The sequence below is a fragment of the Urocitellus parryii genome, chromosome 4, assembly GCF_045843805.1.
Source record: "Urocitellus parryii isolate mUroPar1 chromosome 4, mUroPar1.hap1, whole genome shotgun sequence".
In the NCBI taxonomy this organism is placed as follows: Eukaryota; Metazoa; Chordata; class Mammalia; order Rodentia; family Sciuridae; genus Urocitellus; species Urocitellus parryii.
The window spans coordinates 34,087,459-34,106,102 of NC_135534.1; the positions used below are offsets into that span (position 1 = coordinate 34,087,459).

General features: G+C 30.6%; 1 protein-coding gene across 1 annotated transcript in view; it reads left to right on the plus strand.

Annotated features, from left to right (window-relative positions):
- Positions 1-18,644, plus strand: part of Dcdc1 (doublecortin domain containing 1) — a 444,844-nt gene that overhangs the window by 75,935 nt on the left and 350,265 nt on the right. The window contains exon 7 of the mRNA XM_077797956.1: positions 2,546-2,712. Coding sequence (XP_077654082.1) covers positions 2,546-2,712 — 167 coding nt within the window. The remainder of the gene's footprint in view (positions 1-2,545; positions 2,713-18,644) is intronic.

Below are 18,644 nucleotides of genomic sequence, written 5' to 3' on the forward strand. Positions count from 1 at the left end.
TTTAATGGACTCTAACTGCTTAATACATTTTATTTTTTCAACATAGCATATTTAGCTGATTTATACTTCCTTCCCAAGTATTTAGGCGTATCATTTTCTTATGTTTTCTGTACCTTCCTACTTAGTGGAAACATTGTTTGTTCTTGGAGTGTGCTTTGTCTTCCTTTTCAAGAAGATCATCAAAGTTACTAGTTTGCAGCTTCCAAAAAGAAAAAGCCTTCTAATCCCTAGTTCAGAGGCTAACCTTTATTAGTGCTCTTGTGGTTATAATGAGGACCCTGCTTCCAGCAGGGAGATTCTGGAATACTGAACAGATTATTCAACAAGTTCAGAGCAGATTCTGAAGTCCCTTATAAAACCTGCTTGTGAATACTGCTTTCTTTGCTTTACTGTTTCTGGTTTCCATAGTATTCCTAATTATATAAATCATGTGGAGCATGGGAGCTATTTTCTATCCAATATCAGTTGACAATGCTTATGTTGTGGTATAATTTTAATTTTTTTCCAAGTCAGACATTTTTCTTAAATTCTTACAAAGTGTACAAACTCTGAAAAAAGTAGTTTTGTTTTTGAAAATCTAGTAAGTGATTGTTTTTGGAATCTATCATGCTGATATAAAGAATCAGCAAGTTATTTTATGATGAGCAAGCATGGGTAATACTGGTGAAGCTGATAAATTTTTCTCAGGTTTGAATTCAAGATTAACTTATGGATGTAGATCTTTTCAGTTTATCACTTACTTCCCAATTTATTTAACTTTATTTCAATTTAAGTTCTATTTATCTAGTGCTTTTCAATGTTCAAAATGTGTGTTGGTTAAATGAGTGTATCAATTCAAGGTATATAAATTAAAATCTAATACATAGTAATTTATTGTGGCAATAAACTAAAAGTGCTGATATTTTTAAGCTAGGTTTTTTTCTTTTTAGGAGAAATTGTAATCAAGATTGGTTTTTCTAAACATTTTTTGAAAGATTGAAGAATTATGATACTTAAAATAAGCTATTTCTATTTTAGTTTTTTTATAGTATATACATAATCATGAACTTTTAAAAAAGTCTGAGGCACTCCTTATGGTAAAACTTATAGAGAAAAGGAGTGGCTCTAAAAGAATAAAAATAGGATTGATAGATGAATCTCAGGAATTAGTTTTCAAGCTAGATGAGTGAATTTCATGCATATATCTGATAAGATGTCTAAATAGTCATAGGGCTGTAATTTCTTTTTAACTTTATTTATAGTGGCAGAAAAAATCTTAAGCTCTATTTCTAACATTCTCCTAAGTGTTGAATATATTAGACAGACTTCAGATTGTGCTTTGGTAGAGAGTTGTAGAGCTTAGTGCCATAAAGTGCATAACTTTTTTACTAAGAGCAAAATTCAGCAGAATACCAGTAGCAAAGGCCATTTGCATAACTCAGCCTCTCAGCAGCTCAGCTGAACCTAATTGTAATTCAATTTCCAGATTGCTTCCCTAGGCCTGGCTGCATAAAATATGCCACATATAACATAACCAATGGTACAGGACCTATTTTCTTTACTGGCAATCTATTTAATTTCTTTTTCTGGTATATGTATTAGAATAAGGTAACTAAGATATATAGCTATTTTGTATGTTTATATTTGGATCATATGTGTACACTTAAATATTAAGACCAAGTATAAAAAAGTGATATTCTTTCATTTTTTCTGAGTTCCAAGTGTGCTTATTATTTCTTTCTTTCTGTTTTTTTTCCAGAGGAAAATTAAATCTTGAAAAATGTTAGCTAGCTGCCATGTTATTTGAGTATTTTACACTAGAAAGACTTTATAAGCTAATCATGTGAAAAAGTGTATAAACATGTCTGTCAAGTCCATATGGATGTTGCATTACAGATCTACAAGTAAATATCTTTTATCTATTTACAAAATGCCTGCTGGAATAGCATTCCTAAATCCTTGACTAGTTTTATATCTCAGAAACTTAAAAACAAAAAGGTATGGTTAAAATGCTTAAGATTCTCCCCTTATTTTTAAACAGTCTTGCCACCCTATTTTAGGGGTTACTTAAGAAATGGCAGTGACAATCCTGGAATAGGATGGTTTATAAAGGTGTGGATTTTATTTTATGAATAATTTCCAGATGTGATGTTTTAGGTATATAGACTCTGCTACAGGAAGCTATATACAGAAACAACATGGATCTTACAATTTTATCAGGACAATGCAAGTAGATTTCAGCAAGGTTGGTTCCAACTCATCTGTGATAAATGAGAAGATAAGGCAATCAGTGCACACCATGACACTCTGTGCAGCTAGTTAGGCACACTTCAGAACTATTCAGGTGTGCTCTCAAAGCTTATGAGTCTTGCATGGGGGGGTGTCTCAATATAAATACATCCTTCATGGTGGCCACTAGTAATGCAGGAATTGCCTCTCTAAGACTTAACCCAGGTCAGATATAAATAATAGATGTTAAGAGTTAGCTCTGGTATTGGGGCTGTGTTCCAGGCAGTGTATTTCAGTTGGGTCAAAAGAATTTTTTTCCCCTTCTTCTCTTGCATAGTTCCTCTGCTTGAAAAATGCCTTCAAAATTCCATCACACCTTTGCGGGGACCACTTTGGGTCTCTAAGGGAGAAGGTTTCAGCCCCTCAGGAGCTAAGATGTACATCCAAGGAATTCTTTTGGCCTTGTACCAACGATTACAGTCTGCAAAAAAATATTATAAACAGGTGAGTCATCCCTCTTTAAAAACTACTTTATTATATGTTTTAAAAATGTACTCAGTTATATAGAAGAAATGATTGGCATCATGTCATAAAAGAACTGTGACATGTATTTTGTGAGCTCAGTGCCCGTTAGGGAGCCAAAATGCTGCTTCTGTAATCTGAAAGCCAACAATAATGGGGCTAATTGTATCTGTCTTTTGGTATGGGATGTCATATGTCTCATCTTTTCTTGCTGAGTACCGTGCAAAGCAAAGGCAACTCCTTATGTGGAAATTCTATAGACAGTTGCTTTGAGAAAATGAATAGCTCCTAAGTAATTTGAAGGTTTAGCTTCCTATTTTCCTTTTCATTATAAAACCAGATTGCTTACAAGAGAAGTTGGACTAAAATAAAACAAATCATAGTCTGTAAAAACGAAATTGTGGATTAACTTCACATGTCAAGAGTAACTTATTTCACTTATGCTTATTTAACCTGTATGTTTTAGGACCTAAAACATAGAAATAGAATTAGTGTATTTAAACCAGGTAAAACTAGATTTTGTCTTTTAATTTCTATGTATCTGTTCCATAATTGTGGTGTGTGTGTGTGTGTGTGTGTGTGTGTGTGTGTGTGTGTGAAGACTTTGAAATTTTAATAACTACTTATAGGGATTTTTTGACTTACCTTAAAGTAGAATTCTCATTGTAAAGCAGAATAGTTGATACCATTTATAAAATAAAATGTAGTTGTCACATTTTCAAAATTCTCTTTGCACTTGTTCTTAAGAAACAAGCATATATTTTTACATGTTAAAAAGGACTACATTTTACATTTTGAACTAGGAGGTTACGGATTAGAACTGGGCTCATTATCTCAGGCCACAGTCTGTTGAAAATGAATATTTTGAAATTATCATGCTATTCTCTGTGTGCAGAAAGGATGGGGAAGGAGGTGGGAATGATATGTCAGTCTTGATGTTCACACAGCACCTCCTGCTGTCTGGTTCAGAAAAGAACAATTTGTATTGACTGGGAGAGTGTGTTGAAGTAAGGTATTCAGAACTATCAAGAAACATCTTCCCGTGAGAAACTTTTATTTGCAAAATGTGTGTGGTTTGTCCTTCAGCAATTTCAGTGGATATAGAAGCAAGATTAACAGTTACTGTAGATAAGGCTATTCATAATAATAAATTCAGAAAAATAAAACCCCCAATTTATTTTATTGTTCCTTATTAAGCTATAACAAAAACGTGGTATATTTTATTGTATTTAAAATATTTTAGTTGAAACACTATTTTATTTTTGAGATGTAATGATATTATAAAATGGATCTTGACCAGTTGAATATATTGCAGTCATTTATTTGATATTGTATGTTTTGATTCCACTTATTGGAAAGTTTTAAATTATTTAACATTGAGTAAAACATTTTCCAATGCAAGAAATATGCTGTTTAAATATAATCTAAAGACAAATGATTTCTAAGTTTTATTAAAAACAAGGATGGCAGAAATAAGAAACATCTCAGAAAGTAATATGTTTTTCTTTAGCTATCTATCCTAACATAATTTAAACTTTAAATTAATATAAACAGTTAAACTAGTTCTGTGCTTTGTGAGAAAAAGAAATGACTTGAGAATTACTTATTGCTTTGATTTAAAGAATTTCTTTATGATTCAAAATTTATGAAAATACTTTTTATTAAATAGTAAATGTAAATGAACAAATTTAACATTTTCACTGTGTTCATATCATTATGCCAAATTTAAGAATACTTAAAAACCTAAGCTCTTTGCTATAGCTAACTGAACCTTTAAAATTTTCACCATGTTTTGATAATTTAAAGCTTTACAATATGACTGCTTAAGTTTTCTTTTAAAATAAAAGTGAGGAAAAAGAAATAGAAAATTTCCCATTATGCATTTGCATGCAAATTTTTATTTCTTAAACATGTTTAATTATGTGTATTGGTGAATCTCTTTTCAATGACTTATTGTACCAAGACTTAATTTAAAATTGTTTACAATGTTTAAAAAAGTCATTGTAGTAGTAACATTATCAGGCCATCAGTGGCTAAATGTTTAACCTGGAAATATCTTTGTTTATGAATAGAATTTTTTTTAACAAATATCTCTCAGCATTAATGAACTTTATTTGAACTGCATTTACTTCATTTGACCTTTGGGATAGGCTTTTCTATTTAGTTTTACATAAGATTATGTTAAGGAATCATTAGACAGGTAAAATGGAGATGGATTATCATCTATCATTCCTCTTTCCCTATCCAATGTAAGTTTATAAATTATAGGATTATCTTGACTCTTGATGTCATTTATTCTACTTCTGACATCCTGAATAAAAATCATATTGTTTTGCTGTTTGTCAAAATATTATAAAAATACTTTAAACTTTGACATTCCCAAAGGAAATTTCTTTTAAATAAATTGCAATAATATAGCCTTAAAAAAGAAGTCAGGGATACTGGTTTTATGTTTACAAACTTATCATTTTTTAATTTTTAACTGTAGCTTGGCTGTTATAGCATGCAACTGAATTAAGCACACTACATTAGGGTAGTCTTAAATATATACTGATTTGTGTATATGAAAATGAGATATTATATTTAGGACAGCATAAAGTCACTTAGTCTTACATTTATCACATTTATTTCCTTAAAAGTGGAAACATCTTAGAAATTGCTCAGAGCTAAGCAGAATCTATTTAATTGGTAATCTTTGAAATAGCATAAACGCATTCCTATGAAATGTAGTTAACACTTTCAGCGACAAGGCCTGTTCCATCTCATTAGCATTCTTGTTATGTAGTGGTGCTGTTGGTGGGGGTGTTGAAGTAGGAATGCCATTGTGTCGAGTTCCAGTGTTTGGGGACAAACACTGCTGTGGAAGGAACGTGTGAAAAGGCCACAGTCCTGTCAGTGAATGAGGAAGGCTGTGCTTTCTGTGTGCTTCAAGCAGGGAAGCTGTCATTCATAGGCCTAACACAGCCAAACAGAGGCCAAAACACAAGGCTGCCCTACCTTTTAAAATGATATTAGTGATTTTTAAACATGATCTTCTTTATTTATAATCTTACATAGAGCTTTTAGTTGCTGTCAGTAAACAAAATATGTCTGTCTGTTCAGAAATACTGTAAAGATGAATAAAAGTCTATGGAATTGTGCCAGGCAGCTATATAAATAATGATTTGGAAGGACTGATGGGCAGTGTTTAGTACAAACGTGGTTTGGGGAAACTTCCATTTCTGGAAATGTCTTTCCAGTTTAGATACTTCTTTGAATATTTTTCTCCTAACCAACAAAATTGTTGGAGAGTTTCATGTAATGAATGCATAGAATTTTTTTTCCAATACAGTTTTTAAAAGAGCTTATAAACTTTCAGTCTTAATCACAAAGCTATTCACAATATGGCTTAGTTGTTGTAGATTGCATAGTAATTTCTGAAGTTCAGAGGGAAACAAAGGAAATGACTATATCATAATATTAATCTTGATAAACACCATTTTAATTATGAAGACAGTCATAGTCCCTGTGCTACTTAAGACATAAATACATTAACACATAGAATTAAGAAGTTTGAAGGACAAAATTTTAGCAGTTTGGAAAGGAATGACCAATTTTGAGATTAGACTATAACTTGTTTGATTATTTAAAGCAAAGAAAGAACAAAAAAATCTCAAGTATTTCTTAAGATTTTGAGGCATCTTTAAAACTTCAGCAGTATATTGGAAAATTGGCAATTTCTATTTATGTCTGAAGGTGTAGGGAAATGTTTTATTTCTGTAATTTTATTTGAAAATGTATACATGAGCTATTTGTGATAAATCATTACTTAATGAAGTTTGCCAAGAACCATATAATTTTTGGCCTGAGTGATTTAAAATTTTTTGTATGTATGTGGTCCTTTGTTAATTAATTAAGCAAAGTAACTTTTTTGAGTGCTGTGGCATGCTATTTCTAAAAGTTTTCCATTTGATTCAAATCTAGATACTGAATTTCTATTTCAAAAATTAAGTTTCACTATTTAAATTGGAATCATGTTGTAGATTTATTTTGTGGGTATATTAGTAGATAAGGAAATCACTATCTAACTTCAGTATATATTGGGTTTTCAGCTTAAAATGGAATGTATCTTGCTAATGTGTTAAACTAAGCTCTTCCAAAGCACTTAAGTTTTCTTTATGAGTTAATGTTGTCTTACATTACAATACCCTTTCACTGTTTGATAATTAGATATCAGTAATAATGATATTATTCTATTCAGAATTGATTCAGCTAAAAATGTGCTTGAATTACATTTAGTGCTGAAAGAATTTGTTGATTGCAAAAAATTATTTTTAAAGGAATCTTGGTGTTTTAATTTTTTATAAAATCATTGATAGTTTATCTTTCTACATCCTGTGTCTTAAGTCAATTAAAATAATTTATTGGTTCTAACTCTGCTGAAAGAATAACTATTTATATTTCATTTTCTATACTATATACTTAAAAAATTGAGTAGTTTTCTTAAAATAGTCTTTCTGGGGCAATACTCAAATTATTGCAATTTTGAACAAACTTCCCAATGTCCTTGATACCTTGGGACAAATTTCTAATATAGGAACACAACTTACTAATAAGAATATAAAAATAATGTGGCAGTCATTTCAAAATGAAAACTACTTTTGAAGGTTTTGATAAGTAATATTTTTTAGAAAATTAGGTTGTTTGTAGATTTGAGTGATTGCTGTTTTTTTTCTTTCTCCTGAAACCAAGCTGCATTCTAGTTACTTGAAGTATTTTAAGAACCTTAAACTTGTGTCTTTTTCTAAGTGTCATGCTTTGAGCAGGCCTAACATCAGTTAAATGAAGTGAAAATTGCATTCTTGTCTTGATAGAGATGAAAATGGATTTCTGGTCATGAAATAGATGTAGTTGTCACTTTTTAAAAAAGGTGTCAGCAGTTTGCTTCAGCGAGTAAGGTGCCAATTCAGTATGGCAGTAAACTTGTGATCTGAGCAATCAATAAAATGCTTCAATAACTTCTGCTTCATTACACTTATAATAAGAGGCTATAGATCCATGGCACATAAAATGTTGATAAAGAGGATATGTGGGGATCGACTGTGACAATTTTCAGAAAGTACAGTAAGTGCAATATTGCCATCTAGAGTTTGTGCAAAGGTAATTATTACAGAAGGGGGGGGGAGTGACAGTGGAATAAAATAAGAAATAATATTGAAATATTATTTATTTTCCATCATTTATCCATCATTCATTTATCTTCATGAAGCATTTCATTCAACTTGTCATAAATCTGTTTAGGTCAGGAGATAAAATTTCAAATCTGTATTTTTCTCTAATTCTCTTAGAAAAATACTACCAAATGTCAATTACATATCTCAGGCTCAAAATTGAACATTTTACCATAGAAAACTATCTATTAAGTAACTCAATTTGGAAAAAAAATTAGACGTAGAGATATTTTGGGGGAGGCATGGCAGTTACATCAAAATGGAGAACTTAATGCCATCTCAATTGGGTGACTTTCAATTAAAAATTAACTTTATTAATAGTAAACATTCCTTCAAAAACTAATAGTAAACTTATTTTTTAAGTGTCACTTTAAATTAAATACATTTGGGGACTTAGGATGTAGCTTAGAGGTAAAGTGACTGCCTAGCATGTGTGAGGCTCTAGGTTCAATCCCTAGCACATCCCCACCCAAAATCACTTTATTTAAAAGCTGTTTATGTAATTAATTATGAACAGTTTGATAAAATGGAAGATCCATTTGGGGATTATTTTAAGATTATTTCTTATTCTTTCATAGTAGAAAACATTTATTACTCTATTTTCCTGATCAATAAATATTACTTAAATTATTTCATGTTGTAATACTTTTTGAGTGAACAAAACATTTTTAAATGAACCATTACTGAACCCTTTCTTCCTCTGAATTTATGGCTGTTTCTTTGAAAAAAATTTTTAAATCTGAATTTAGTTATTCTAGGGTATTTGATACAGTTATATAGTTACTTAATATTGATATAGATTGATTTAATAAGGGAAGCTGATCAATTTGGAAATGATACTTTTATTATCTTATTTATCTATTTTTTACTTATATGGACAATTTATATAAGTTTATTGAGTTAGGCCTTCATGTTTCTTTGTAAGGAACAATTTGGCATTGGTATATTGATAATATAGTTTGATAATGTACTATTTGTATTTTCTGTTTTTACTAATATGTTTATGAGTGAATGACTTCTACAATTGTAAAAAAATGGAAATGATTATAACATTAATTTATTTTCAGTTTCTGACCAAATTTTTATCTTAATGTTGCATCATCACTATTTATATTTAATTATATAGTTAGGCAAATTCATCTTAGTTTGAAATTTATAATCACACTGAGTAGAAAATGCTGCATTCCAAATAAATATGGAATTGTTCTAGTAAAGTAAGTGAAAGTAGACCTGACAAATTTTCTTTAAATTACTCACACCACCTACAGGTATTATTGCCTATGACTCTTTTGAAATGAGAATAAATTTTATAGAGTTACAGCAGCAAAGTGAAAGAGTGTGTTTGATAGATTCCCTGAACAGTTTCAACACCCACAGGTATTATTTGTAAGAAAACAATCATGTGGAGTCTTCAGCTGGTTAGAGAGGGCACAGCATTCTATCTTCACCTGACATCCTATCTGTTCCGTCAACATCCTGGGCCCCCTGCCTGCCACCCCCTCCTCCCAAAACAATAATGCTCACTGAGAGGTTTGTGTGAATGGACAAGAATATGAATGTTTTTTCCCCCCTTAAAGGACTAAAACAGTATTGAAGGCACATTCTTAGGGTGAGGAAAACCAATTGTTTTTAGGATTTAGTAGTATTTTCTGTTTGCTATTCAAATTGATCAAAGTCAGTGATTGCTAGTTAACATCTTTGATTATTAATCAATATGACTAAATATTGAAAAAGGGAGGATCAAGTGTAAAAGTTTTAGGAATTATTGCTTCTCTTCATTTTATACAGAGATATATATTCATTTCTTCTTAACTATTAGTAAACATCAATCTTACAACGAAGAGCTTGTTTTTAAATAATATAATTCATTTTAAGTTACATTTTATGTCTGTAGCAAAATACAGAAAGGAATGTAAAATTGTTGCTCTCTTCAATCAAGTTTTCTCAAGTATCTTAGAAAATCAATTTTGTGTAATTTTCTAAAACATAATCAATATCTCCTAATATTTACAAAAGATTTGAAGTTCTTAAACATAGCCAGTCTTACATGGAGAAAGAATATAGCAAGAGTTCATTCAACACTTTCTATGGTTCATCGGGAAATACATGTTGAAAGTTTCAAAGAAGAGAATTATAACATAAGTAAAAGTGCTGGAAAGATTCATAACCTCAGAATTGGCAAATTACAGGTGAGTTGTACTTTCCAGTTCTGTACAGGTTGAGTATCACTTTTACAAAGTGATTGGGTCCCCTGTCTTTTTGGATGTCAGACATTTTGGGATTTGGAATGTTTACATATATACAATATGATACCTTGAGGATGGGACTAAAGTCTAAACATGAAATGCATTTATACTTAATATATACCTTATACACACAGTCTCAAAGGTAATGTTATACAATACTTTTAGTATGCCTGTTTTATGACCTACCACATGAAGTCAAGTATGGAACTTTCTACTTATGGTGTCATGTCAGCATTCAAAAAGTGTTGGAATTTGAAAAATTTCATATTTCAGACTTTTGGTTTAGGGATGCTTAACCTATACTGCTCAATATACTATCCTCATGTAGTTTTTAAAGTTAAATTAATTAAAATTAGAATTGGTCACAATCCAAGTGCTCAATAGCTATATCATCATTGAACGTTCTGCTGAACAATGCTATTCTAGAAGGAATAAATTAAAATACCACTATTATACTTCGGAATTGATTTCCTCATTCTATGATTAGCAAAATGACAAAAAGAATCTTTTAACATAATCAAGATTTAATTCAGTTTGGGTAAATAAATTACTTTAGTCTCCACAAACAAAACAAAAGTTGTGAAAACAAAACTTTCAAAGCTTGCAATCTATTCACTATCTAACCACCAGGTGGACACCTTTAGGTCCTTTAGTGAGGATCTCTATCACTACACTGGGTGAAGGCAACATCTTTAGGGACTACTTACTATCTGGCAATCACTAATTTAACCTTGTTTGCTTAGAAAAGATTCCCCACCCCCAAAAGGAAATGATTAGAGCACCAAAGACATACTTCAATGATGAAGTGTTGAGTTCCTAAGTATGTGTGTATTAACTAGAGCTACAGATACAGAACTATGTAAGACTTTGCCCTGATAGAGCTTACATTCTTATTTTGGAGACAAGGAATGCCCATCACTCTTAGGAAATATGCTTATCTGTATATAATTAAGTATTAAAACATATATATGGTAGAGGTTCTTGCATAAAGAAAGACTAGTGAAAAAGTACAATGAAACCATTTTTAAGGTTGAAATGAACTTTAGAAGCCATATAATCCAGTCCTCTCGTTTTACAGATAAGAAGACAATAACACCTCATTGAATTAAATAATTCATTGAAATAATATGTATAAAACTCTTAAATCAGGATGCAGACTATAATAAGTGGTCAATAGGGGTTAATTGTCATTATCATCACCATCATCATCTTCACTGTTAATATTATGGATTTTGAGACAGTGGCAGTAAAGTATTTGTGGAAACTTAATGAGACAGCAAGGAATTATTGTAGTGAAATTAGAGGGCTGTATTAACTATTATGGTAAGTAAGACAGGAGTTCATGACCTGAAAGATGTGAAGGGTTTGAAAAGGAGATTCAGCCAATGGTGTGAAGTCAGGAAGAGGTAAGATATAATTTTCAAACATATCATATTTGTTACAAAAAAGATTATTGGTGACCTTTGCAAGACTGAAACCTCTGAGTGAATAGGGTTAAGGAAAGAGTTTATGTTGAAGAGAAAGGAATATGGATATAGATAGAACCTTTGAGAGGTTGAGAATGACCATACCTTTTTGAGATTCATAGTGTATTAAATAATGAAGCAATACCCAAACAATTTTAAAACCATTGAGTATGTTTTATATGACTGCACTTAAAATTAATTCTATCAACAGATCTGATATTATATGTAATGTTCTATTTATATAGTTTTATATTAAGATTTATAAAGATATTAATTTATAACACATGTAGGTGGATGGTAAATGACTATTATCTTCAGTTGATCTCCTCTTCGCTGTGTCTTTTTGATTGTATGCCTAATTTTATTCACAGTTTAAAAAAAGGTTAAATTTGTTGACCATTTAAGACTGAGGTCAAAAGACCTTCCTCAGACTGAGGATCTGAGATCCTGGAGTGGTTGGATAGTACAAATGGAAAAAGAAAGTCACTGAGTTTGAAAGCACATGCTGAAGTTTTCTTTAGGAAGGAGACACATGGTGCTTAAATTCACTCATACTATATAAGATATGTAAATAAGTATTTTATTTTGTCTAAATCTTTTTATCTTTCACACAAGCCATTATTTATGGTAGTAGGGAAAAAATAAAAACTAAATTTGACTTTTACAAAATAATTCAATCATTTCTTTTAGGCAATGCTAAATGAGTAAAGATGCTTAAAGGCCTGTATTTCTGTCCATTCTCTATTTCCTCCAAAAAGGCATCTGTGTTTATGGAGCATGAGGAGCTTAAGTTACAAATAGGGCTGTTCCTCTTTAGTTACACAGAGAGCAGGAGGCATAGTTTTAAGGGAATGAATATCTAGATTCTCACCTTCTGTATATGTTTTTGGTTTTTTTTTTTTTTTTTTTTTTTTGTCTAAAATGATTCTACCTCAGAATGTGTCTACAGTGGAAGTGCATGCCATTTCTTCTTTCCCATCTACCATCATCCTCAAGAAAGGCAAAGCACACCTCTTTGATGTTCTCAGTCTACTCTGGTGCTTCACTTGGGGGTGTATAATCCTCCAGACACCAAAAGGATACTTTGAAAATGTCAGTGCCATAATCTTTTGGCCCTGGATTTTTGTTGTTTTTGTTGTTGATATTATGTATGTATTTCTGCTAAGGAAAAGGTAGGATAGAGATAGAAAGTTGAGAAAAAGGAAAGATATAAACTCTCTGCATGTTAAAGAAGGCTTTTTCTCTTCTTTGTGTGTGTTGTGGGATCGGGGGAGGGGTACTGGGGATCCACCTCAGGAGTCCTTTACTACCTAGCTACATCCTCAGCCCTTATTTAAAATTTTTATTTGGATACAGGGTCTTACTAAGTTGCCAAGGCTGGCCTCAAACTTGTGATTCTCCTGCCTCAGCCCCCAAGTCACTGGAATTATAGGTGTGTGCCATCATTTTAAGTTTCTAAACAATGAATGGTTGATATAAAAAAAAACCCTGGGATATGCTACTAAGTTTCTGTTACTTTCTCCATCCCACCCTTGGCCTAACTATGCCACCCTGAAGCCTCTGCAGTGTAGTTATTATAATTATTCTGGGCCCTTAATAGTTTTTGTTTTTATTGGTAAAAAGTATTAAATTACACATTTTGAATATTTTTAAGTGCACAATTCAGTAATGTTAAATATATTTATATTGTTGTGTGCAACAAATCTCTAAATCAGTTTTTCTTTTTGCACTGCTGGGTATTGAGCCAGGGCTTTCAGTATGGTAGGGAAATGCTCTGCCTTGAGCTCTTGGTTGCCCCTTCCACAGTATTTTTATATTGCCTTATTAAAAGCCTGTATTTATTAAACTGATTGCCCCTCTTTCCTACACTCAGCCCTTGGCAGACACCTTTCTGTTTCTATTGTTTTAACTACTTTAGATACTTGTAATTAATGGAATCATATACAGTGTTTGTCCTTTTGTGACTGACTTGCCAGAAGTGGGATTACTGAATCATATGACCATTCTATTTATCATTTAAATTTTTTTCCTTTTAATATTATTTTAGTTGTCAATAGACTTTTGCTTTTATATGGTATAAGACAAGGGTCCAACTTTATTCTTTTACATGTGAATATTCAGTTTATCTAAGATAATTTGTTTAAGATATTGTTAATGTAGTCTTGGCACCCTTGTGGAAGATGATTTGGCTTTATATATAAGAGTTTATTTCTGGGATCTCTATTCTGTTCCATTAGTAAGTCTGTATGTATGTAAGTATGTATGTTTGTATGTATGTGTGTCTGTATATCTATCTATCTATCATCTATCTATCTATCTATCTATCATCTATCTATCTATCTTTAGGTCAATAGCACACAGTCGTGATTGCTATGACTTTGTAGTATGTTGTAAAATTACAGGGATTGTATTAAATTAGTAGGTTGTGTTGGATAGTGTAGACATTTAAACAATATTCTCCTGATCTATAAGTATGGATGATCTTTCTACTTATTCGCATGTTTTTTAAAATTTCTTTTAGCAATGTTTTATAATTTGCACTATAAAAGTCTTTTATTTCCTTGGTTAAATTTATTCCTAGGTATTTTTTTTCTTTTTGATGCTATAGTTAAAGGGATTGCTTTCTCATTTCCTTTTCTGGGCTGATCATTATTAGTTTATAAAAATATAACTGACTTTTGCATGTAGATTTTGTACTTGGCAACTTTGATGAATTTTTTGTATGTGTATGTAATCTTTAGGGTGTTGTACATATTAGATAATGTTTTTTATAAATAGAGGTCATTTTATTCCTTCTTTTCTTCCAATGTGGATGCATTTTATTTCTTTTTCTTATCTAATTGCGCTCTCTCTCTCTCTCTCTCTCTCTCTCTCTCTCTCTCTCTATATATATATATATATATATATATATATATATGACTGTTAATATGGTGAGCTACGTTGATTTATTTTAAAATGCTAAGTGAAGTTCACATTCCTGGGATAAATCCTAATTTCTCTGGAAGTAATATCTTACACACACACACACATATAATTTGAATTGATTTATTAAAATAGTGCTAATGATTTAATGATTTTTGTGTCTATTATCAGGAGAAACATTGGCCTATTGTTTATTTTTCTTCTATTATTTTTGTCTGATTTTTGTATTTTAGATATTTTGATATTTCTAGGGTCATGCTGCTTTTAGTTTGTTTAACACCAATATTTTGGCAAAGTTTACTACTGAAGCCATCAAGGCCTGAATTTTGTTTGTAGATAGATTTTTTTAAATTATGTGTTCAATTTCTTTAGAAGATATATAGATATTAACATTACCTCTTTTGAATTGATCTTTAATACTTTAATAGTCTTTGAAAAACTTTACCCATTTAGTCTAAATTGACAGATTTATTGACATAAAGATGTTAATAATATTCTATTATCCATTTAAAGTCTGTACACTTTGCTTTTAATTGGTAATTTCTTTCCTCTCATTTTTTCTTAATTGATCTACCTAAAATGATTGATCAATTTAATTGATATAGGAAATGGCTTTTGATTTAGTTTTCTGTTTTTATTATTTCACTGATTTTTTTGGTTTTAATTTTTTTTGAGCTTTATTAAAGTATAATTGACAAAATTCTTACAGCACTCAATAAGTTTTGAGATATAGGATTTTCAAATTCCATACATTGCATTATTTAAACTGTCCACTCCTCTCCCCTTTTCTCTTTAATCTAGAGCATTCCAGTCTTTTTTCTTCTTGGAATTGACTATTTGAAGAGACTAGGTCAGTGTCTTTTTTTTTTTTTTTTTATTAGTTGCTCAAGACAATACAATGATCTCTGCTTCTGTAGATTTTAATTGATATTTCTTTTTCTAATTTCTTAAAGTGGAAAGTTAAATCCTTGATTTTAGACCTTACTAATGTAAGTAGTTAATGCTATTAATTTTCCCTCAAAGCATTGCTTTAGCCATACTTACCAAATTCCAATAGTGTGGTATTTATTTTTTCAGTTCAATATTTTCCTTGTGGTTTCCTCATCTGTTATTTAGATGTTAATTATTTTTCAATTATTTGGGGGATTTCCATGTATATTTGTGATATTCGTTTCTAGTTTATTTCCATCATCAGAGAATATACTATGTATAATTTTAGTTCTTTGAAAAATTTGGGGGTTTGTTTTATGGCTCAGAATGTGATCTAAATTAATGTTCCATGTTTTTTCTGCTTTATTTGGTTGAAGTGTTCATAACTATTAATTTGCTCAAGCTAGGTGATTTTACTGTTTAAGTCTTCTGTTATTCTTGCTATAGTTGGAAATTTGTCTGTTTCTCCTTTCTGTTTTATCAATGTTTTATACGTATACTTTGAAGATGTGCTGTTATGTCCATACACATTTAAGATTTGTTATATTTTCATAATTAAGTTACTGTTAAAAATCATTTTGAGATGTACTTTTTAATCCTGGAAATAATCTTTGTTCTGAAATCTACTTTGATTTATATTAATAGACCTGCTTCAACTGTAAATGGTATCATGAAACGTTATTTTCCATCTTTTTATTTTTAACTTCTCTGTGTCTTTATGTTCTGTCTTGTAGAAAGAATATATTTTGGTGTTGCTTTTTTTTTAATCTGATAATTTCTTACTTTTTTAACTGAAGTGTTTAGACTATTTACATTTAATGTGAGTATTAATATGACTGGGCTTAATTATTTTATCACTTGTGTTCTATTTGTCTCAATTGTTTTTTCTCCTCATGTCATTTTTACTTCTTTCTTTTGGATAAAATAAGAATTCTTTAGTAATTTCATTTTATCTCTGACATAGACATATTAGCTCTATAGTTTTGTGAGTGTGCATTTATGTGTAGATTCTCTAGGATGTGCAATATATATATTCCACTTTTTATAATGTATTTTTAAATAATATTTGTAACTTCACTGCAATGTAAGAAACTTCCTGTATGAGATATTTCTATTTATTCCTTCTGTTATTTATGATACTATTGTTATATATTTTATTTCTACATAAGTTATTATCCCCAGAAAATATTGTTTTATTTTTATTTAGTCAATTACCTTTTAAGGTGTTTTTTTTTTTTTGGTTATTGTTTTTATTTTTGGTATCGGGGATTGAAAACAGGGCACTTTTTATTTTGAGACAGAGTCTCCCTAAATTGCTTAGGACCTCAATAAATTGCTGAGTCTATCTTGAAACTTGTGATCTTCTTGCCTCAGCCTCCAGAATTGCTGGGATGACAGGCATACACTGCTGCATCTGTCTATTAAAGAGATTTTTTTAAATGAGAAAAAGTCACTCAAGTGCTTATGAGTTTTGACCTCTTTATTTCTTAATAAATTTAATTGTCCACTAGAGTTGCTTCCCTTTTGTCTAAAGAACTTTGTTTAACTTATTTTTTGTTAAAGCTTTTTTATTCAGAGAAAGTCTTGATTTCATCTTCATTATTGAAAGCTATTTTCCGAAGTATGATCCTATGGAAAGGAGCAATAAAAGTTTCCCCCCAGACCCTAAAGCTGTTCTTTCCTGACTGTATAAGTGTCTGATAAGACATTAGATCATTCCTATCTTAGTTACTCTGTATGAATTTTATATTGAATTAATTTTAGTTTTTTCCCATTGGAACTTTAAAGACTTTGTATTTATCATTTTTTTGAGTTTGTGATGTGCCTTTTATGTTTCTATCAGAAGGGATTTATCTACTTCTTGGATATATTGATTCCTAAAATTATCACACTGTTGGCCTTATTTATTAAATACTTTTTCTGTTCCTCTCCTATTTTTTCTGGATTTAACTTAAATACATGTTACTTCACTGTTTAATTATTTTTCAGTCCTTTTTCTCTGTGTGCTTCATTCTGTTGTTTCTGTGGTAACCATCAGACTGAGCTAGGGTATGAGTTGTCTCTAATTCCTCAAGAAGCCATTAGAAAAGAAAGCTGCAGTGATAGCAATTTGTGTGGAATTAAGGTGTTTAGTTTCAGAATTTCAAATATAACAGGGAATGTTTTCTGAATCTGACAATGACAGAATCACAAAATCCCACTTTTGCCCAATTTATATTCATTAATAAGGAGCAAGACTAGGAATCTAGTTTATGAAAAATTCTAGAGATGACTATACTTAGCTAGGTTGAAGATCATGTATTTTCTTGTTGAACTTTTTGAGATCAATTTTAAAATATTTTTATTATATAAGTTAATTTCTTTCTGCTGTTTTGTATCCTTTTACATATTTAATTTCATATACAAATACATCTAAATTTATTCTAAAATTTTTATCAAAAATGTTTATTGCCAATTTGTATTACTCATTTGTTTTTAACGTGGGTGCTGTTTAAGTGTGTGTGTGTGTGTGTGTGTGTGTGTGTGTGTGTGTGAACATGTGTATATATGTGTGCTTTTAAAAGCATCTTCTCGGGCATAGGTTGGCCAGCTGCCAGCACTATTGTGCCAGGTCAATGCTTGTTTGGACTTGCCTTTGATACACTCTTTTCCTACTTCTTTAGGTATGTATTAGATTAGCCTCATTACTTTAAAGCACAACATCACATGCTCAGAAAGGTATACTCTCTAATTTCAGCACAATTATATATTGAGTGATCAAATTTTACTAAAAATCAGATCCTTGCCATAGAATTGGACTGCTTTTCAAATTTGGCATACAACCAGTATACTAGTTGATGTAAATTAGTGAAAAACTTCAAACTATCAGTTTGAAGTAATAATGCTATTCAAAGTTAGATTTTGAATTTTTAATCTTTCCCAACCTATCACTTGTTGGACATTTAACTATTATAACTTATTATGATCCCTTTGCATTTTATAAGTGTATATTTATTATGATATCATAAAAGAATTTAGTTCTTGAAGCCATCTGCAGATGTCATTGGAAACTGGAGAGTAAATGTAACCTAAATAACCTGATATCAGGAAAAATAAAAATCAAGGCAGCATTCCAAGGACAATAGCTTTAAAAAAGTGAT